Genomic DNA, 22,421 nt, shown 5'->3' on the forward strand with positions numbered 1-22,421 from the left:
AATCAGCTCTATTTCATGAATGACTTCTTACCAAGCATAATCAGCCTTGGGGTGCTTGGCAGGCTTTTAACATGCAAACTGAACAATATAAATTTGCGTGCACTGAAGCCACAAAATTTAGAAATACACATAGTTGCAAAAAGTTCAGTGACCAATTACCTTTCCTAAGTGACATATGCAATGCAAAAAATAAGAGTATTGTCAATAGGGACCAATTCCCAGTTTTTACATGATCAAAATTATTCACAAAAGGCTTCAATAAACAGAAAATGTGTGCCGACAAGAGAACAGTGCAGAAAAATGAAAAGATATTTGAGCTCGACGCTTTAATGGGTTTAACATGACTTAGTCAGCACTCCGCACCATACAGGTAGTACAAGCACACCTGAAAACACTGACCAGCTAACAGCTTTAAGCATTTGGGCGCAACCTAGTTCACCGATTCACCTGCTGGAAACATCCAAGTTTCTATCAAGTCTCATAAATCCATCGGCAACTATTACCAAACTAGTCTTTTGAGTCTCCACATTCATAGATATTGACATTTTGACTTAGCATTTGAATGAAAATATCCTGGTAGGGTAGCTTAAAAGTCAAAACAAACAGTAATAAGAACGCATTTCGGACTTCTCTCGAATAAGTGAAAAAAACACTTACCTTCAGACTGATTAGCAGGTTCCGATCAAACTTTAATGTGTCCCATGCCAGTCCGTTTTAGGGAAAAAGTGTTAAGTGGTTTCATTTAATTTTGAGATACTCCCGCATGGATGAGCAATTTGGAGTCTAGCAGAGTTATCACGAATAGCATATGATCTTCAGATATAATCCAATCAACCTTGCATTTAACCTGATTGAACATCCAGTTACCTCTGACTACTTCTAAGTTGCACATGTTAACGGTCTCATCATTACTCTGTGCTGCAGCGAACTGGATCTGTAGCACAGAATAGTTGATGGCCATGTTGTTCTCCTGCTTTGCAGCTTTATTTGAGTCTTAAAAAGTACCACCTTATATAAAACAAATGAAGGTCCAGTATAAGAAAGAATAAGAAGAGAAAAAAAGGAACACCCTGCTAAATGAAGCCATTTTTAAACATTACTCTAAATGTAGCCATTAGTTTTTGTTGCTGGCCATACAAAAAATAAGTATACTTCAATCATATTCCCCAAGTATACCTTACCTAGTACGTATTCTAATAATGCTTCTTGGGACTATATTGGCTCCCGTTTTAGTACATAACAGTATTCTTGAAATTAACTTTTAGATGTACTTTTTGTTCACCATATTGTACTAGTGTAAAGTGTAGAAGTAAATTTAAATCTAATTTGATATACAAAGAGGTGTTTACAAAGGTTATAAAGCTAGTTATGTAGCTGTATTTGGTGGTTACGTGTTTTGATATTTACATGTTTACATGTTTGAATGTTTAGACATGCATGTTCAAACCAGTAATAAGTAGGGGAGACCGGGGATAGTTGTAACATTTTTGACATTTCTGTCTGTAAATTGGAGCTCTTTTAAGGTAGTGGATTCAAAATGTAATGCAAAGTATTTACATGTCTCAGCTATTAAATAGTGCAGCTATTTTCTCTGCAGCACAATTACCCATTGCATGGTATGGCCTCAAACACAAAGAGTGAAATGTTACAATTAACCCCATAGTCTGGGTTAGTTGTAACATATCCTGGGGTGAAATGTAACACAATGAAATAAGGGTACTAACAAAACATTAACATGTAATCTTTGTGTATTCAACACATGAATGCACTTACATCCATTTATGTAGCTCTGTGTGTGTGTGTGTGTGTGTGTGTGTGTGTGTGTGTGTGTGTGTGTGTGTGTGTGTGTGTGTGTGACAGAATGCAGAAATCTAGCTTTTGAACATATTCCAACCCCCCAAAAAAGACAAATTATGGAATTTTCTGCAACTGAATATTTCATTAATTTTGGTTGGTCTTCCTTGAGTTTGGCCTCATTGGCTCAGTGGGCATTATAACCTACAGCTCTTGCACCAATTTTGAACATAACAATGAAGCTGAAAAAATTTAGTTGTTCACCAGCATCGCAATTCCATTACTTTTATCATGGCTTACCTTGGTGTGGTTTGCAAAGTGCTTCAGAAAGATGAGGAAATCTGTTTCTTGCACCCATCCTGATTTATTTCCACTACCAGTACTTCCTACTGGTCCATCTCTGACACAGTGGTCTGCATCATGTATGTGTGGGAACACAAACAGTGGAGGAATTGTGTTGCCAATGGCATTAACCGCATATACAAAAGCGACCAGTGAACCTCTCTCTGCTGATGTCGTTGCCCCAACTTGTTTAATATAAGTTAAAGTAATAGTGTGGTAAGTTGTAACATCTGCATTATTGTTACAACTAACCCAGACTGTTGCTGTTACAACTGACCCAGACTCCTATAGCCATGAACTAGCTAACATTACAGCCAACGGCTAAAACATTAGCACTAAAGACCTACACAGAATATATCCCCATAGACATACAAATAACATAATTTAGGTTTGATGAGTTTAACTGCAAAGCAGATAATGCTATTAAACATTGAAATAAAGTAGAAAAACTTACTTTTTGGCATACAAATTACTTTTTTTCATGTTAAATTGTCTGTGTTTGACAAAATGTGCTGATTTTTCACATGTGATAGCAGAACTGAGTTGGGCATGTACAGGATGAGTCACATCATTTGAAACTTAGCCCTGATTGGAGAAATTGGAAGTGTTACAACTGACCCACGTTACAACTATCCCCGGTCTCCCCTATGTGTTATATCTACCTGGTTGTTTTCCCTGTTTTGATCTGAGTAAGATTTCCTGGCTTCTGAGAGGCCAGTGAAGTATTCATGAGGGCGGCACACAGGAAGTGTGGGTTGTTGTTGCCGTGTGCTAAAAGTAAAGAGGCTGCTAAAAAGTTATCCGTCTCCGTCTTGCTGTTCCTAATTATTCAGAGAGATTCCAAACCATCTAGTGAACCCTCACGTTACACTAGCATAATGTCATAATGTCTACAAGAGTATAGTTAAAATATACTCGACTCTATCACAATACTAACCTTACAAGTATACTATTAATTAATAGTATTAATAATGTTTCACATTGTTTGAATAAACAAATACATTTATTAATATATGAGGTTCCATTCAGTTCAAGGAATTAAATTTTAGTGTGGCTGTTAAAAATTGTGATCGTGGCTCAAGAGCTGGGAGTTCGCCTTGTAATCGGAAGGTTGCCGGTTCGAGCCCCGGCTTGGGCAGTCTCGGTCGTTGTGTCCTTGGGCAAGACACTTCACCCGTTGCCTACTGGTGGTGGTCAGAGGGCCCGGTGGCGCCATTGTCCGGCAGCCTCGCCTCTGTCAGTGCGCCCCAGGGTGGCTGTGGCTACAATGTAGCTGCCATCACCAGTGTGTGAATGTGTGTGTGAATATAATCTCAGTAACATCACCAATTGTTACATTTGCTGTATTTTACAGCTGTTTCCATGAGTACGGTGAGTTACCGTAAAAATAATGTAATCTCATGGAATTTTCCCACAATTACATGCAAATAACGCGGTTCACCTTTTGCATGCTTTTTTTTTAAACAGCGCATTGTATTCTGCGCTCTGATTGGCTGTAGACCATTGTCAATCAATCTCCTCGTGCGGTGTCATAAAAAAAAACTCTGAAGCGCTGTACTGTATGTTTGTAAGTTTTCTCCCCGACAAACACATCAACATTTTGCACTGTGAAAGGCACCTGCGGGTGCCTTTGGTTTAATCCCATAATACGGGATTTCTTTTTCTACGAAGGTTTGAACTTTGAGTGTTTAAACAAGAGAGAAAAGTTTGAAAATGTTCATGCCTGTCTGAGAAAAGTGTATAAAGGGTGTAGTGGGTGTCAGTCTCACAGCCATTTAAAAGATACAGTTGGATTCTGAAAAGGGGGGTTCTCATAGGGCTATGAAATCTTACACTGCATCTTTCAGTAGGTTGTAGACCCACCTTTAGTAGCAATAACTTGAAATAATGTTTTCTTGAGGACTTATTCAGTCTCTCACATTCCTGTGGAGGAATCTTGGCTCCTTCTCTTTTCAGTATTGCTTCGGTTTGCAGGTATTTGTTCATGCAGAGCTCTGCTAAGATCCTGCCACAGTGTTTTAATTGAGCTGATGTCTGGAGTTTGGACCACTGCAACACCAGACTCTTCTTTTTTGGCCATTCTGTTATAGACTAGCTGGTGTTATTTCATGAAACAATTTGGTCCAAGCTTTAACTGTTGGCCAGAAAGATGGTTTCATATCTTACTATTGAATACTTTGGCATACAGAGGAGTTTGATTGTCTCTGACGGCAAGGTGCCCGGGTCCTGTCGCTGGAAATAGAGCCCAAATTGTAACCTCTCCACCACCGGGCTTGACAATTGTCATGAGGTGGTTGTGTTGAAGTGCTATGTTTAACTTTTGCAAATATGTGGCGCTGTTGTCTTTCTGAAGGATAATGGTCACGTCGTCTTGTGGTTTGTTCAGATTCCACTTTGTGAGCCTGAACCATGCTGCCATGTTCATTTTTATGAAAAAGAGAGCCTGAGGAGTAGCTCTTGGATTTCTTTTCTTCTTTAAGGTCATTGCTGATGTTCCTCCTCCTTAGCATTGTGTAAAACACATACCTCACTGCTCCAGACCTGTAAGCTTCTGCTTTTATAGAGGTGGTCACACTTGCTGATAATCAGTTAATCAAATGCTTTTAATTAGGAGCACACAGTTGCTACACACCCTGCTAATTCCTACGGATTTAGTATGGGTGTATTTAATTTTTTCGCACATTGAATCTGCATTGTGGATTAGTTTTTGTCAGATATAAAATGATGCAGTATGTGCATCAGATGTCGTTCATCTGATGTTGCATTTTATTAATTTTAAGATACATTAAGCACTAGATTATTTTTTGCTGCTCTAATATGTAAAACCATACCATTAAAGAGGGTGTAATTTCTTTTCACCATTACTGTAGCTTTCAGAGTTTCTTGACATTTGGGTTAATAAACCAAAGCTAAAAAAGCTTTGTGACTCATAATAAATAGCATCAAAACTACCTTGAATGTATTCATTGCCTGTTTGTGTGGATTGTATCCTGTGGATGTTTCATTAAAGTCTACGTTTCCCTCCTGGTCAGAGAAATTCAAACATTCCAGAAAGAGAGGAACACTTATGTTTGAACTATTCCGACTATTCCTTCCACAGCATGTCTTTCATCCTGTCTTCCTTCTTTCACTCCATCGCAGCAGATGGCCCCGCCCCTCCCTGAGCCTGGTTCTGCTGGAGGTTTCTTCCTGTTAAAAGGGAGTTTTTCCTTCCCTCTGTCACCAAAGCGCTTGCACAGGGGTCATATGATTGTTGGGTTTTTCTCTGTATGTATTATTGTAGGGTCTACCTTACAATATAAAGTGCCTTGAAGCTTTTGTTGTGATTTGGCGCTGTATAAATAAAACTGAATTGAATTGAAATGTTTATCATGTGGCTTTTTTATTAATAATGTGTTAATCTAAACAATAGAAACATGCAATCATCATGTACACAAGTAGATATTTGAAAGTGCTTTCTACTTTTTACTGAGTCACTGGAAAAATAAAAACATTATTGTCTCGCTGACAACTCAGTTCCTTTGGTCTCATTTCTTATGAAGTCAGATGAGTACAATCCTGGATTTGAGCTTTACAGCAGCTTTGTTGTGAAATTCTTCAGCTGTATCGGTCATTAAAAAGATGAGACACGGGTATTGTTGTCAAATTTCCCTACTGCAGGTTTATTGATTCCATCCTCCTTGTTTGGCTGACCAACATTGTCTGTTCCTCCCATGACCTAAGGAAGGAAAAGTATAAGACAGAATTGAGCGCCTGTCATCAGTCGGTTGCTTTTGATACCTTTGCTCTTCAGCACGTACCCCATCTTTGACACGTTTGAACAGGTGATAAGAAAGAGTGTCTTCTTTCATTAGCATAAGTCTTGGGTCCACCGTCTCCCTCAATCCCCCTGAAATGATGAGTGGAAGAACAAAACCAAAACGTCCTTATGAAACAATAAGAAAATGAGATCACAGATCCATTCCCAAGTACAGGTAATTAATGGCAAAATCTTTATTTATTTTATTTCATTTGTTTTTTACCTGTCAAGAGACTGATGATTATTCCAACAATAACAGATGTTAAACCTCCAATGACACAGAAGTAAAGGTAGGATGGAGAGTGCCACTGAACCGCATGTCTGGTGGTGAGAGATTAGTAGATATCTTGTTAACAAATGTCTTATTAATGTAATTACACCATATTATGAAAGTATTCTGAAGGCTACAAAGGAATTTGTGAAGACAGTTTGCAAATGAAAAATATATTCAACAAGACTACAGTGCCACTGCGAGCTTGGCTAAAAACCAGCAGTAGGATACTTGGCACATTTATGCTTTCCACCAGGTTTATTATCATTATTATTATTATTATTATTATTATTATTAATGACCTCACAACACTGCCTTTTACTCACTTTTTTAAAATCATATGGCTTTTTTTACTTTACTATACTTTCGTTCGTTATAGGAAAGCTCGGTCATCCCATCTCACCAGGCAATATTTCATTCATTCATTCATTCAAGACAGACTGAACCACACTTACATGTCATCAGTATTCTGTCCTGGGGTTGTGGTAAAAAGAGTTGGTTCTGTTGGCAGTGGGGTAGTCCAATTGAAACTGCTACCAGTAGTAAAGTTACAACCCTCAGTGCTCAGAAAGAGAGGTCGGGTCATCTCAGGAGGAGAAGGGGATATCATCCCTATAATGCTCACAGAGACAGCTGCAGCCAATCCTGTCACGAGACCACATAGACCTCCCTGTGGACAAATATCAGAATCTTTATTGCCATTGCGCTTTTGAACAACAAAAACTGCATGTAAACCCATTCAGTACAAGTGGAAGGGGGCACTGTTAAGAGAAACAAGTATAGATGTACGATAAATTTTAAACAAAGAAAAAAAAATAGTATGTACAAGTCTGTCTGTGAAGGTTCTCAGTCATCCAGGTCATCGTAGTCAAAGGAGCTTGCAAAGAAAAGCGTCTGGACTTCTTTAAGTTGCTTGAAGACGTTTCACCTCTCATCCGAGAAGCTTCTTCAGTTCTAAGGTCAAATGGTGGGGAGTCCCAGATATAAACCTAGTGGGAGTATCCCCCCGCAGAGGGACAAAAGGACCCCCTGATGATCCTCTAATCGCCTGAGCCAAGGTGTGAAACTGGGTGTGGGTCCCAATCAGCCAGAGTTTTGGATGAGCTCGTTGCACCGGCTACATAGGGGATGACAATGTTGTTGCGTCTGTCCTTCTTATCAGAATCTTATCGGTGTATCAGAAAAACTCAGGAGAGTTTTCTCCAAGCATGACATCCCGGTGCATTTCAGACCCAGCAACACGCTCAGACAAAAACTGGTTCACCCGAAAGACAAAACCCCAAAACACAGACAATGTGGTGTATGCGGTACAGTGCAGCGAGGAATGCCCAGACCTCTACATTGGAGAGACCAAACAGCCACTTCACAAGCGCATGGCACAGCATAGAAGAGCCACCTCCACAGGACAAGACTCAGCAGTCCAAATCAAATCAAATCAAATCACTTTTATTGTCACATCACATGTGCAGGTATATTGGTACAGTACATGTGAGTGAAATTCTTGTGTGCGAGCTTCACAAGCAACAGAGTTGTGCAAAATACAATAACGTAAACAAGCAAAATACAAGAATGGCTAAATCTGAAACTAATAAATATATGTACAATATATAATAGTATATGCATTTCTGAATGTGTATACTAAATGTTTTTCTACGTGTGTGTGTGTGTGTACACATATTTTACAAATTAAATAGAGTAAACAATAAAATAAAATATATAAAAACATACAGAGTTGAGACATGTGCAAAACAGTGGCATTAATGTACAGTATGTAGTGCATAATGTTAAAGTTCCAGTAGTGAAGCTGAGGTGTCTATGACGTGTTCAGCAGTCTGATGGCCTGGTGGAAGAAGCTGTCTCTCAGTCTGCTGGTTCGGGACCGGATGCTGCAGAACCTCCTTCCTGAGGGAAGCAGTCTGAACAGTTTATGGCTGGGGTGACTGGAGTCCTTGATGATCCTCCCCGCTTTCCTCAGGCAGCGCTTCCTGTAGATGTCTTGGAGGGAGGGAAGCTCACCTTCAATTATCCGTTCAGAGCACCGCACTACTCTCTGGAGAGCTTTGCAGTTGTAGGCGGTGCTGTTGCCATACCAGGTGGTGATGCATCCAGTGAGGATGCTCTCAATGGCACAGTGATAGAAGGTCCTGAGGATGCGGGGGTTCATGCCAAATCTTTTCAGTCTCCTGAGAAAGAAGAGGCGCTGCTGCGCCTTCTTCACTGTTTTGTTTATGTGTACTAAACACGTAAGATCCTCAGCCGGATGTACTCCAAGGAACCGGAAGCTGCTCACTCTCTCCACAGCAGCGCCGTTGATGGTGATGGGTTTGTGTACTTCTCTGCACCTCCGGAAGTCCACTATCAACTCCTTTGTCTTTGCGACGTTGAGTGTGAGATGGTTGTCTTGACACCAGTGGGTCAGGGCGCTGACCTCCTCCCTGTAGGCCGTCTCATCACCATTGGTGATAAGACCCACCACTGTAGTGTCGTCCGCAAACTTCACAATGATGTTGGAGTTGTTAGTGGCTGTGCAGTCGTAGGTGTAGAGTGAGTACAGGAGAGGGCTCAGTACACACCCCTGTGGAGCACCAGTGTTCAGTGTGATGGGGGATGAGGTGATGCTGCCCAGTCTGACCACTTGGCGTCTGTCAGACAGGAAGTTAAGGATCCAGCTGCAGAGGGAGCATCCCAGTCCTAGATCCTGCAGTTTCCTGTCCAGCTTCGAGGGAATGATGGTATTGAATGCTGAGCTGTAATCTACAAACAGCATCCTCACATATGTGTCTCTCTTCTCCAGGTGTGACAGGGCAGTGTGTAGTGTCAGGGCTATGGCATCATCAGTGGACCTGTTGTGGCGGTATGCAAACTGTAGAGGGTCCAGTGAGTCGGGTAGTGCAGAGCAGATGAAGTCCCTGACCAGCTTCTCGAAGCATTTGCTTACGATGGGGGTCAGGGCTAAAGGTCGCCAGTCGTTCAATGAGGAGATGGTGGAGGATTTGGGTACAGGGACGATGGTGGCCATTTTGAAGCAGGCTGGGACTACAGACAGAGAGAGGGAAAGGTTGAAGATGTGCGTGAACACTCCAGCCAGCTGAGCCGCGCATGACTTGAGGACGCGGCCGGGAATCCCGTCCGGACCAGTAGCTTTGCGTGCGTTCACCTTCCTGAAGCACTTCCGCACATCCTCCTCAGACACAGTGTGCGCACTGACGTCATCCGTGGTGCACACACTGTCCGGTCTCATGGTGTTTGCTGTGTCGAATCTAGCGTAGAATACGTTTAGATCCTCACACAGAGAGGCCGTGGTCTGCGGTGTGCTGGTTTAGTCCCTGCCACATACTCCGAGGGTTGTCAAACTGTTGCTCCACCCTGTCCCTGTACTCACGTTTGGCTGCTTTGATCGTCTTCTGGAGTTGGTAATGTGCGTGTTTGTGGTCCGATGTGTTCGCGGAGGCAAAGGCGGTGCTCCGTGCCGCCAGTGCCGCGCGAACATCTCTGTTAATCCAGGGTTTTTGATTTGGGAAGGATTTAACTGTTCTGGATGGGACGACATCTTCCACGCATTTCCTGATAAATCCGCAGACTGAGTCTGTGTACTCATCAATGTCCCTAGCAGCCACGTGAAACATTTCCCAGTCCGCGTGATCAAAACAGTCCCGCAGCGTAGACTCCGATTGGTCCGTCCAACAGTGCACCGCCCTCCGGGTTGGAGCTTCCTGTTTCAGCTTCTGCCTGTAGGCGGGCAGGAGCAGGATGGAGCGGTGATCTGATTGGCCGAATGGGGCGCGGGGGAGGGCTTTATACGCATCCCGGAAAGAGGTGTAGCAGTGGTCAAGTAGCCGGTCTCCACGAGTGTTGAAATGGATGTGTTGGTGGAGTTTTGGTGAGACTTTCTTCAGGTTTCCCTTATTAAAGTCTCCGGCTGTGATAAACGCCGCCTCTGGGTGTGCGGTTTCCTCGCTGCTGATCGCGCTGTACAGTTTCCTGAGTGCTCGGTCAGTGTCGGCTTGTGGGGGAATGTAAACGGCCGTAATAATCACTGCTGTAAATTCCCTCGGTAGCCAGAATGGCCGGCACTTAATCATCAGGTACTCCAGGTCCGGTGAGCAGAAGGATTTGACCGGGTGCACGTTCGCATAATCACACCAGCTGTTGTTGATCATGAAACATACACCACCGCCTCTGCTTTTCCCAGTAAGATCCTGTGACCTGTCCGCGCGGTGCACAGAGAACCCCAGTAGTTGTATTGCGGAGTCCGGTACCTTGTCCGATAGCCAGGTTTCTGTGAGGCAGATCACACAGCAGTCCCGCATCTCTCGCTGGAATGAGATCCGTGCCCGAAGCTCGCACAGCTTGTTCTCCAGAGACTGCACATTAGCCAGTAATAAACTGGGTAACGGTGGTCTGTTAGTGCGCCGTCTCAGTCGAACCAGAACGCCAGATCTTCTCCCTCTGCGTCGGCGTTTGTGGCCTCCAGGGACAGAGAACAAAGGCGTCTCAGGTGAGATGAATGGGGGGTCTGCAAACGGAGCGTCCGTGTTGCAAAACTTGAACTCCGGAAAGTTATAAGAAAGACCGTCTTTTATGTCCATCTGCATCTTAAGGATAAAGGTCACTCTTTTGAGGATGCCAATGTTCACATTTTGGACAGAGAGGACAGATGGTTTGAAAGAGGAGTGAAAGAAGCCATCTATGTCCACTGTGAGCGACCATCTTTGAACAGAGGCGGGGGTTTACGACACCAATTGTCTGCCATCTATAATCAAGTTTTGAGATCCCTCCCCAGACGCCTTAAAGCCCACTCACATCCTGGGCCATCTGACCTCAGGAATTCGCATGATAAGGTGGGGCCAGGTTTCACAATGAACACACCCGAAACTCTGGCTGATTGGGACCCACACCCAGTTTCACACCTTGGCTCAGGCGATTAGAGGATCATCAGGGGGTCCTTTTGTCCCTCTGCGGGGGGATACTCCCACTAGGTTTAAATCTGGGACTCCCCACCATTTGACCTTAGAACTGAAGAAGCTTCTCGGATGAGAGGTGAAACGTCTTCAAGCAACTTAAAGAAGTCCAGACGCTTTTCTTTGCAAGCTCCTTAGACTATGTACAAGTCTGTATACAAGAATGTACAAGTGAGAATACGGTTGCCACACAGTGCTTCAGTCCTCAGAATATTGCACAGTTCCTTCGAAATATTGCACAATTAAAAGACGAACAAGAATATTACACAGTTAAAAAGAAAAAAAATATTGCACAGTTGAAGGTTGTGTTTTTGCAGTGGCTTATCTCCCAAGTGTATTTATAAATGCAACAGCCCTGGCGTATGTGCTGTTTCTGTCTGTTTGTTTTGGCCTTAATTGTCCAGTACCGCCTTCCTGAGGGTAACAGCTGGAACAGGTGATGTGCGGGGTGGGATGTGTCCTTCTGGATGCTGTAGGCTTTCCTGTGGCAGCAGGACCTGTACACCTCCTCCAGGGAAGAGTACAGCTCTTGATCACAGCTGATGATCCTCTGTGCTGTGTTGATGACCCTCTGGAGTGATGCTTACTCCTAAGCAGTACTGCTGGCAAACCACACTGGGATGCAGTGTGTCAGTGTACTTTCAATGGAGCACCTGTAGAAGGACACTAGCAGCTCCTTGGCTAAGGCGTTGTTCTTCAGGACGCTCAGGAAGTGGAGTCGCTGCTGTGCCTTCTTGATCATAGCTGTGGTGTTTGTTTTCCAGGACAGGTCACCACCCAGGTGCAGGCCCAGGAGTCAGAGACCCTCTCCAAACAGTCCCCATTAATGTGTATGGGCTGGGGGTCAGATTTGTTCCTTCTGAGGTCAACTACTATTTCTTTGGGGTTTTTTTGGTATTGACGACCAGATTGTTTCAGCTGCACCTTGATGACATATTTTCGACTTCATCCCTGTATGCAGACTCATCTCCCGTCATGATGAGCCCAATCACAGTTGTGTCATCAGCAAACTTGTTAAAGTTAATATTTACAGCATACGAATGTTGGATGGGTGGGTGGGGGGTGCAGTCGTGAGTGTATAGAGCGTACAGCAGGGGACTCAGCACACATCCCTGAGTTTGGTCATTATTATTTTTATCCTACTGTTAACATTTTTTTTAAAACATTAAGCATTTAATAAAGTGTTTTTTAATACTGTTAATAAGAAAAATGCTCCCGTACTATGTTATACGATGATAAATTGATGTTAGGTTGATTTAGGAAAATACCAAAATGAGAATGGACTTACTTTGGAGTTGACAAATGGACAGAGGACACCCAAACTGAACAGACCGAGTAAAGGACCCCCAGTGACCCCCCAAATGATGGACACTGCCTGTTTGAAGAGACCTGCAGCTCAAAAAACACTTTACAAATGGTCGTATTTACTGAGGTGAAAAATGTACTTATTTACGTAATTAACATGCTTTCTAATAAACAACAACATTCCTGGATAGGGATGGGTACCAGTACCGGTTCTGACAAACGGTAGTAACCAGACCGAAAAGCAGCGCACATTTCGGTGCTTTCGTTTTTTTCCTGAGATGTCATACACTTTGGATTCTAGCCAATCATTTTACCTTTGCAAGCGTAGTAGGCGGGCCCAGGTACGTACTGTACGTTCTTTTAGAATAGAGCTACAGATTAAAAATGCCCAAGGCAAAGCGGTCAAAAGTCTGGCTGTACTTGACAGCAAAAGATGCAAACTCAGCAGCCTGCAACAAGTGCTTTAAGCTGATACTGTGCAAGGGAGGTAACTCCTCGAATCTGATGAAACACCTGGCGACGTGTAGCATTTTGTTAAAAGCCGAGAAGTGCGCCGTATTTGATAGCTTGCTGCGAGACCTCACACCGAGCACATCTACTGCGGGTGTGGCCCCTGTTATCGGACCCGGAGTTAGCAACATCCCCCAAGAACCCGAAGAGGAGAGTCCTGGCCCCTAGCCCTGCCAGTGTAGCAGAAATGATGACGGATGATGATGGCAGCAGCCGTTCTTTTCTGCGTGAGTAGTTTAATGTTGTTCGTGTGTAATTTACGTTGAGTAGGCTAACCACGTTATTAATTTAATGCACGTAAGGTGAACTAGCAAACACCGTCGTTGTTAGGTATTTTAGTACCATGGTAGCATTTACTGGATATTGTTTTATAGTGACATTATGCAGGAAAACTCTGTCATTCAATAAGGCCCCTTTGTTTCAGTGTTTTTCTCTTTGACCCAAGAATTGATGTGTGAGACTCACAGGCTGGTACAAGGTTGAAATACCACAGAGATCACTCCCTCAGCTACATTAGTTTCTTAATCTTTTAGACGCCTGTTGAAGGCCAGATGGTTTGTTTCAGATTTCACTAATGAAAGAACTCTTCGTTTTGTGCCTTGAAAATATGTCGCTGAGATAATCACAATTGTAGCTGAACTAATAAACTACACAAAGGATGCTTCTTCACCCAAGGGCAGGAAGACGCTCCCTTATCTTGGTCTGTACTGGTTTAAACTGATAACCTGCTGTCTCATGAATTTTACCCTCTATATAAACTGTTGTACTTGTGAATAAAGTTGAGTCAATTTGGGAAGACAATCTAAAGCAGTCTCTGTTTTCTTGTTCTCCCAAGCTGCTCCCGAGCTCGTACTAACACGCTGAATGGCATGCTTGAATATTACTTGAGAATATATTTGACTGTGTTACAGACTAAGGGACATTCTCTGCTGATAGGTGAAGGTACATTCTCTGCTGATAGACGTCCACGCCTCGAAGGAAGTCGATCCACGGATTAGGCCCTGGAAACCGTTTCCTTCAGTCGTAGTTTCATGCGGCTGTCTTCTTGTTTGATGGCAGATACTCCCTTCACCCTGGCCAAAAAGGCTAAAATGACCAAAGAAAAAGAGGGAAACAGCTAAACATGAGAGGTTTTTGGACAAAGTCTGTGTTTATTCCATTGTTTAAGCACTGCTTCCAGCCAAGAGTGATACCATTGTTACGACCCGGCTCAAAAGCCGCAACATAAAAAAGGAGATGAATACCAGAGTATGGGTGAGAAGAGGTTTTATCTTAAAATGGAATAGCAGGTTGGCTAAAAGACAAGGCACAGACAAGTGAGCTCCCTGCAGCTTGCCTCAGGTATGCTTTTATCCACACCTGACTGGGTGTGGCCGATTAGGGGCTGCAGAGGGACGTAACACCTCCCTTAAAAGGGTCCCTCTAGGACCCCTAAAGAAATTAAAAGTCCCTCTGAAGCCTTGAACCCTCAAAAATAAGTTGGCATATTTAAGCATGGATGGGCATGAGGATTTGAAGTAACATGTGACCAACACAAAGGAGCACAACAGTCAAACCCAAAATGATTACCTGATCTGCTACAACACAAAACCACAACTAAGTGATCTGTTGTCTCCACCACACAAACAGTCACATACAAGTGGCCCTATACCACAACAAGTTACTTTAATCCAAAAAGTTCAGTAAATCAAGCACACTAGTGACCAACCACAAAATGGAGAGCTACGGCCACACAATGATCACATCAAGGGTGGCTCAGCACCCCACAGTGTTATTGCCATCACCTGGCCAACAACACTCACAAGTGATCCAACAAAATAGCCATATTCCCCACAACACTAACGGTCACAACACAAAACACTCACCTCACAAAGATCTCATTAGCATCCATCAACACTGACATATGCACACACATGGTGTACACACAATGCCAACCTAAAAACAGCCTACCTGCCTCAGCTACAGACCATAATCATGAATGGTCTCAAACCTCCTACCAAGTTTGGTGCCACTGATTTACTATGTGCAACTCCCAGCCTAAAACACTAAAAACAACAAAACACTAACTTTACCTATCCTAGTCTTCAGTGGTGTACCAGGCTCGAGGCAACTTTAAACACGAACTCAAGAGCAGGCAGCAGACCAGAGATATAGTCTCCTACCAAACTCTGAAGCGTACCCTCACCCAAAATAGCCACCAAACACAACAAATTAAAACAAGCAAAACAACAAACAAGTGCTTCGCTGAAAGGGCAGCACAGACACCCAGCTGAAACACACTCACTAAAGGGACGTTACTCAATCACAGTGAACACCTTCACTCACCCACTTAAAAGCAATACAAAAAACTGATATGCAATCTCCACTAAAATGTCCAAATATCCCGGACGAGCCGCCACTTATGTTACGACCCAGCTCAAAAGCCGCAACATAAAAACGGAGATGAATAACAGAGTGTTAGTGTGAAGAGGCTTTAGCTTAAAATGGCTTAGCAGGTTGGCTCAAATGGCTTGTACCACCAAGGCAAAGACTAGTGAGCTCCCTGGACACTTGCCTCAGGTATGCTTTTATCCACACCTGACTAGGTGTGGCCAATTAGCACCATCTGAACACACTGAGCAGATTAGAGGCTGCAGAGGGACGTAACACCATATATGCCCTATAGCTGCAGAAAAGGCTAACATTGTTACCTTTTTACAAAAAAACCAGCTAAACATAAGAGGTTTTTGGACAAAGTGTGTGTTCTCCATTCTTTAAGCACCGGTTCGAGCACCGTTTAAGCACCAGCACCGTTTCAAAAGTACCGGTTTGGTACTGGTATCGGATAAAACCTAAATGATACCCATTCCTATTCCTGGATGTGTTTGCCTGAACACATTGACAGCTCTGCATTAACAGATCCCTCTACCTGCATCATATGTCCCATGAGTGATGCCAGTCCAGCCATGGCAACGCAGACAATTCCAAAAAACAAACCTGCAAAAACATCACATCACAAAATGACATTTTTATTGACTAACAGCCGCATCCACGTAGCAGTGCTCAGTTTAATCTAATATAACATGCAGTCTGTGTTATAAACAAACAACAGGAAACCCGTTATTTACTCAGCCCTTTGGAGATCAAGAGAAGCTTTTTCTCAGATAGTTTAATGCGTGGTTTGATCAGGTCCTCCATGGTCACTGCAGCCATTGCGTTGATTGAAGTAGAAACTGTGCTGAACATGAAGAAATGAACCATGTTTACTCTGGACTAATGGACATAACGGACACTTCAAATGTGGCACAGCTTTAAATGTTACATGCAACATGAATAAAAATATATCAAATTATGTTGTATGAACCTCAGAGAGGCACTATATACTGCAGCAAAAAATAGTCCTGGAAGCCCTTGGTGATCTGCCAAGATATCCATCACCAAATAAGGCAACAGCTGTAAAGGGAAAAAAAGATTTTTATTTTAAGATCATAAAATAACTTGAATAAAAACAAACATCCTGTGGTTTCTTTGTTTATGTGTATGTACCTGATCAGGTGATGAAACTTGTCCAGCTTTCCATGGGTCACAGTTCTTATAGAACGAATAAAGACACAGCCCTGAAATCACTGACGATGTCAGGGTGCAAGCTAGGCCTAACACGTTGATGAAGAGAGCTCTGAAAAAACACAACACGAAAAAGTGACGTATGCAAACAAAAATCAGTGTAGCATAGCAAACGAGATTATATTTCTTATCACTGTATGCTGATGATGTCATCATTTATCATAGCTATCTTTTCCGAGTTTATGATAAGAACGTGTCATTTGCCAGCAAACCCCACCAATGTAGTGTCTTTGGCTGAATCAGAATTTACATAGATGTGGAAATAGACGTGTCATATATCGTTGTTTATTGGTGTTTTTTTTATTATTATTATTTTAATTATTAGTTTTGCAAGCTAAACAGGAAGGAAGGAATACATTCCTTTGAATCACTCACAATCTGGCATGTTTAATGCTCTTGCAGGAGTTGTATCTCTGAACTTGAGGTTGGTAGGTCCCATAAATTGAGCTCCAAGTAAAGGCCCCTCCGATGACAAGTGTCCAAAAAGTGTGTCTTCTCAGAGGGTTTATGTCAAAGCTGGGATTACACAATGAGAGGATGATTTTAGTATAACACACACACACACACGCACACGCACACACACACACACACACACACGCACAACACACACACACACACACACACACACACACACACACATACTCACTCCACAAAGTTAATTCTTCCTCCTTCTTGGGCATCTGACAAGATAGTGGAGATTCCTCCTTTTAAGATCACACATTTGATTATAACAGACATGTAGCCTGCAAACATTATTCCAATCTGGAAGAAAAATCAGAGATTTGTTTGGTTGGCAGATCTGTATTCTGTAACTATGTTGACAGATTTTGGTCCCAGTTATCAAATTCTTGCTAATTTACATGAATACTGCAAAGAATCAAGACATGACTCAAACGTGGTTGTGGTGTCGATAAAATTAGACTGAAACCTGATTGCAATTTAATTCAGTTTTACTTACATAGAATATGGAATATATTTATATGGTTCCAAATCATAACAAAAGGACATTATATTGTAAGATAAAGACCCTACAATCCAGAGAAAACGCCAGCAATCAAATGGCAGTGTGAACCAAAAAACTCCCTTTTAACAGGAAGAAATGTCAACATCAAGGAGGGGCAGCCATCTACCACAACTATTTGGAGGGCATGTTGTATTGTGTATTTTTTTCAATTTATTTGATCCAGAACCCTACCTGAACAACATCTGTCCACACCACAGCTTTCAGGCCACCCTGTAACAAACGCCACAAAACAAGAAAAATCTCTGTCAAAAAGGTTAGGAAGCTGTATTAATGAACAGAATGCATAACGTGGAAATATGTGACCGTATTCTGTAGTAGAACATTTTCAGAAAGCACAAGTGATGGGAATAACGGCGTTACAAGTAACGACGTTACTTTTTTCAGTAATGAGTAATCGAACTAATTACTATTCCTTTTGTTACAACGCCGTTACCGTTACTAACAAGAAAATGCGGTCTGTTACTATTTTTCAACAAACAGACGGCTGAAGCTGTCTTCAGCTTACCGCATCTTATAGAAGTTGCACGGAAGCAGCTGTAATTTGGCACAACACCTGTAGCTAAGGGGCAAAACAATCGCATGAGTGCTGCTGTTTGACTGAGGAAGAATAAAGTGGTCGTGGTAAGCCAATTACATGACCACTTTAAGATGCCAAAGCAACAAGGTGATATATACCAGTTTTTAAATTGTGGTGATAGGCCACGTAAAACCAGAGTCATGATAAACAAGATATACGTGGCGTTTTTTTCCTCAATAGCTTCGTCATGTTAACTGTCTAAGGGCAGCGCAGCGAGACCTCTCTGCTTATGACCATGCAACACATTATGCAATGACGGTTCCAACTTTTGACCCTTAATGATTGCATGTGAAAGCATCAAATTTAAAAAATCAGAGGTGATGTTACATGAGAGATATTTTGTTTTAAAGGGTAAATGGGAAGGGGACCTCATGAATTTTAGGAAAATGTAAATATTCTCATTTAATCTCTGCTGAATGTGAAAGTGGGGGTCTCTTAAGGTTCCTGGCTTAGTGATGCTCGATGAGGTTCGACTGACAATGTGATGCACTGCAGTGTGTGTGTCGTATGTAATAAATGTTTTACTAACCAGTGCACAATACAAAGTACAAACAGTGGCTGTCGAAATAATCCCACCCCACAGGTTCATACCAGTCACTGCAAAAAGAAGGGAAATTCATTAACAGGGGAAACACTCTTGTTCAAGATCCCTTCACGAACTTAACTGCTGTGAACTGGAGCTGACATACCTTGGTTCAAAGCCAGAGCTGGAGCATAAATTACAAGTCCAGTGTAGAGCAACTGTGGCAAAGAGTTAGAAAGTCACAACAACATGTCTCTGCTGATACCAACGTAGTTTTATGTGCAGAAGTCAAAGCACTACAAAGATTGAACCACTGGCTTCTTACTGCGTTAAAAAAGAAGATCAGCATTCCCAGGAGACGAGTGGCTCTGCTGAAACGCAGCTCCAGATACTTGGCAGAGACCAGACAGAGAAAAGACGCATATTGATACTGATACATGAAACTTCTAGTTCCCCTCACTCCCTACAAATCAGAGGCAAAACTAGTAATAATGTTGTAAACAAAACCACAGTTACCTCATATGTGCTGTTGATGGCCAGTCTGTAGAAAACTGGGAGAAAGACCTCGGATGTGTACACCACTGCTATTACATAGGAAATACTTAAATAGCCAAATATGGCTCCGTAGCGATACACCTACAGACAGGTTGAAAAAGATTTATGGAAACACAAAATAGCAAAACAGCTGGTTGGCTGGTGAAACTTTGCCGGAGATCATTTGAAACGCTGATGCTGCTGATACTGAACGAGCTTTGGAGTAACATATGAACAGTGCTGAACTCTGGTGAGTAACACGAAAACTTTAAATTCGTTATTTGATTTGTTTGAAATTGAAAGCGGTGCACTCAAAGTAATGCTCGGTTAGCTGACTCCAGCCGTCTTCTAATGCACAGAAATCACAGTTTTACGCATTTTATAAAATTCTAATTTAAACTCTGAATAAATGTTTGTGCGCTGAGGAAGCTGAGTGCAGATCCAGGACAGTCCCGACACGTTACCTCGGCTGGGTTGGAGAGCACAGTGACGGATGACATGTAGCTGGCAGTGAGGGACATGGAGACAGCCAGGGCATTGAGTTTTCGGCCCCCAGTTAAAAAGTCCCTGGAGGTTCCTTGTTTCCTGCTTCTCCAGGCGTAATAAAAACCAACAGCAGCAGACAGGAGCAGAACGACAGCAAACACCACATAGTCTGCTGCCACGAGCAAGTGAGCATCCCCGGACATTTTATCAGTCGGAGCAAAACTGAAATAAAGCTAAAGCGTTTATCAGGCAGTGCTTTGTAGATCACTGGGAAGGCGGTGTCATCACCTCCAGGTACTCTATTGAACTGTAAGATAAATTATTCCAGACGGTGCGCGCACGCGTCCTTTCAGTTTAACTTGACACTCAAAGTTAATGAATAAAGTTTAGAAGTTAGAGTTTGAACCCAAACACATAAAACGTGGGTAACAATAGTACTTTGTGCCACCACCAGAAAACTATCAGAAAACTGGATGCATGTGGCTGGTGGATGTCAGACAGGGACGTGCTCTTTGTCCTGAGATTTGGTTCATTTCTGCAAATTACACTGTGTTTGCATTTGGAACACCATGTGTATTTGTTCTGGGCTCTCTTAATAATCGGTTATTGCATTTAAGACACTGTTATGGCATCCTAAGCACTTGTTTAACCATTGTGCTTCTCCATTAAAAGTAATCCTATAGACTAAAGGTGCCAAACATAGGGCCCGTGGGCCAAAAGACTGCCCCACTGGATATCTTTAGAGCTTAAACTTAGGACTTTTGACTGTATTTTCATAAGTTTCACAGTTTTTCCTGATAAAGATGTTCACCATGACCATTCATATTATACACCAAAGTAAGGGATAAATAATTCAATGACAGAAACCTTCCTCTTTTTGTTTGTTTCTCATTCTCAATGGAAATTTTTCATTAGTATTTTTCATTTGTTGTATTGTCATAATGGGTCCACAGTAATAACAATAAATTGTAAGTGGCTGATAAGAGTTTCATAAACTGCCTCTTCTGTTTAGTGATTAGTCGCTTCCCTGGTGTTGTACCTTTTCACATGTGAAGCGATTGTTTTAGTTTCTCACTGTGCAGGGTATAATGCTGGATGCTCGTACGAATAACAATAAAGTTCACTCTAACATTTCATTTGATGGATTTTATGAATCCCACCTTTCCCTTCCCATCTATGTTCTGATTGTTTAGGGTTTAATAACCCCAGCAGGTGCTAAGAATAATTTAGTCACTTTTTATTTTTACAGTGATCCAATGACAGCGGGAATGGGTTCCAGTCCAACCGTGACCTGGAGTGTATATGTGGAAGAAATGGATGGACTATGAGTCAAATTCATTTTAAATGAGCAAGTCACTTGTTAACTTAGGGAGATGTTTCCCAATTGACTCAACGTTTAAGTTGGCTCAATGTTTTTGAATGCATCTTCAATCTGTGTGCAGCTGTCCTGTCATGGTTATCTGATCATATATATGTAATGAAATCAAAGGAAGAGGAAAAAGTGGCAGAGTTGGCAAATGGACACAGGATACCCAACACAAACAGACCAAACAGTTCTATAACTTCCACTGACCCCACCCATGATGGTTCTTGCCTGTGAGAGACATCTGAAGTGAAACCTTAAATGCTTTATATACACATGCACATGTTTAAAAAGTTCAAGTGTTTGGTAGGCCACATTTAAGATTCATGCATTTTCATGTTGTGACTTGTATCAACAGATTCTCACTACCTGAGCAAGTAGTCCCATAAGTGATGCCAGGCCAGCCATAGAAACACACAACCCTCCGATACCGCAACCTGCAACAACATCGTGTAACAACTGACATTTTAATCATGAAGATTTATTAACTAATTCAGCTTTAGCCTCAGTCACATACCAGTGCTCAAAGGACAGAGTTCACCATGTACTGTGAACAGATCAGGTACGTACTCAGTGCTCTGGAGATGTAAAGCAATTGTCTGTCAGTCAGTGTGACATTTGGCTTGATCAGCTCCTCTAGAGTCACTGCAGCCAATGTGTTGATGATTGATGAGAGACTGTGCTGAGTGTAATGAAAGTTATTAAAATCCTGTACTTCACATTTGACATTTATCATTTAAGTGATGGAAACAGCTAGGAAACAAGCTGCATTAAGTAAACTATGTGGCCCAGAGGTGTTAAGTAACAAAGTACAAATACTTTTTTATATTTCCCCTAAAAGGGTCCAGGCGATGAGGGAATGTAACAAAAAGTGTTGGGTCGGAAAAAGGACACAGGGAGGCAAAAGGGTTAAAAAGTGTTATTAAAGTTTCTATTAATAACTCAACTAAAAGAGACGGACAAGCCGCTATCACCATTTTCAGAAACAAACAAAAACTCAGGCATAGGTCAGTAAACTGAAAAGTAAAAAAAGAGTTTAGTCATTAAACACTCTTCTCCGCAGAGCAGGGGTAAATAACCACCGAACACAGCCACCCACACACACACACACACCCCTCACTAACTGCAACTAACATGGCTCTCTGGCACCAGAGCTCACCTTTCAGCTGTACAAAAGAAAAAGGTGCACCTAAGGCAGGACAGATGGTAGGACACACTGACACAGGCAAATTCAGGAGGCCCTACTAGGGCCTACAACTTTCAGGTATCTGTAGTTCACTTGAGCAGTCGTCAGTCGTCATCCCCCCCCCCCCCCCCCCCCGACTATTT

The 22,421-nt window shown here is 42.4% G+C and overlaps 1 protein-coding gene across 2 annotated transcripts; it reads right to left on the reverse strand.

The window, feature by feature from the left end:
• Positions 1-5,507: 5,507 nt before the first annotated feature.
• On the reverse strand, positions 5,508-20,069 carry LOC146689871 (sodium-coupled monocarboxylate transporter 1-like). Of its 2 annotated transcripts, none has more exons than XM_085436264.1 (17): positions 19,708-20,069; positions 19,226-19,345; positions 19,035-19,100; positions 18,876-18,927; positions 18,716-18,783; positions 17,781-17,819; positions 17,232-17,347; positions 16,961-17,101; positions 16,508-16,637; positions 16,326-16,414; positions 16,090-16,199; positions 15,891-15,958; positions 12,456-12,542; positions 6,662-6,876; positions 6,159-6,256; positions 5,937-6,061; positions 5,508-5,854 (listed from the first exon to the last, which is right to left on the reverse strand). In XM_085436264.1, the coding sequence occupies exons 1-17, from the start codon at positions 19,930-19,932 to the stop codon at positions 5,750-5,752; spliced, it is 1,854 nt and encodes a 617-aa protein (XP_085292390.1). In that variant the 5' UTR covers positions 19,933-20,069; the 3' UTR covers positions 5,508-5,749. The 2 variants fall into 2 exon arrangements, with proteins under 2 accessions (XP_085292390.1, XP_085292391.1); XM_085436265.1 differs by having other exon boundaries at positions 5,937-6,025; positions 19,708-20,067.
• Between the last annotated feature and the right edge of the window lie 2,352 nt (positions 20,070-22,421).

Source organism: Copadichromis virginalis, linkage group LG17 (assembly GCF_057382275.1).
Source record: "Copadichromis virginalis isolate Kocher_CV1m ecotype Utaka linkage group LG17, C_Virginalis_male_GT1.1, whole genome shotgun sequence".
Taxonomy (NCBI): domain Eukaryota; kingdom Metazoa; phylum Chordata; class Actinopteri; order Cichliformes; family Cichlidae; genus Copadichromis; species Copadichromis virginalis.

What these genes read in the sequence shown, in the direction of transcription:
- LOC146689871 (XM_085436264.1), bottom strand. Translation starts at nt 19,932, where the DNA reads ATGTCCGGGGATGCTCACTTGCTCGTGGCAGCAGACTATGTGGTGTTT. An exon ending in TGATCTTCTTTTTTAACGCA is followed by an intron (nt 18,928 to 19,034) that starts GTAAGAAGCCAG and finishes TCTTTGCCACAG; the next exon opens with TTGCTCTACACTGGACTTGT. An exon ending in CTTGATCTCCAAAGGGCTGA is followed by an intron (nt 15,959 to 16,089) that starts GTAAATAACGGG and finishes ATGTTTTTGCAG; the next exon opens with GTTTGTTTTTTGGAATTGTC.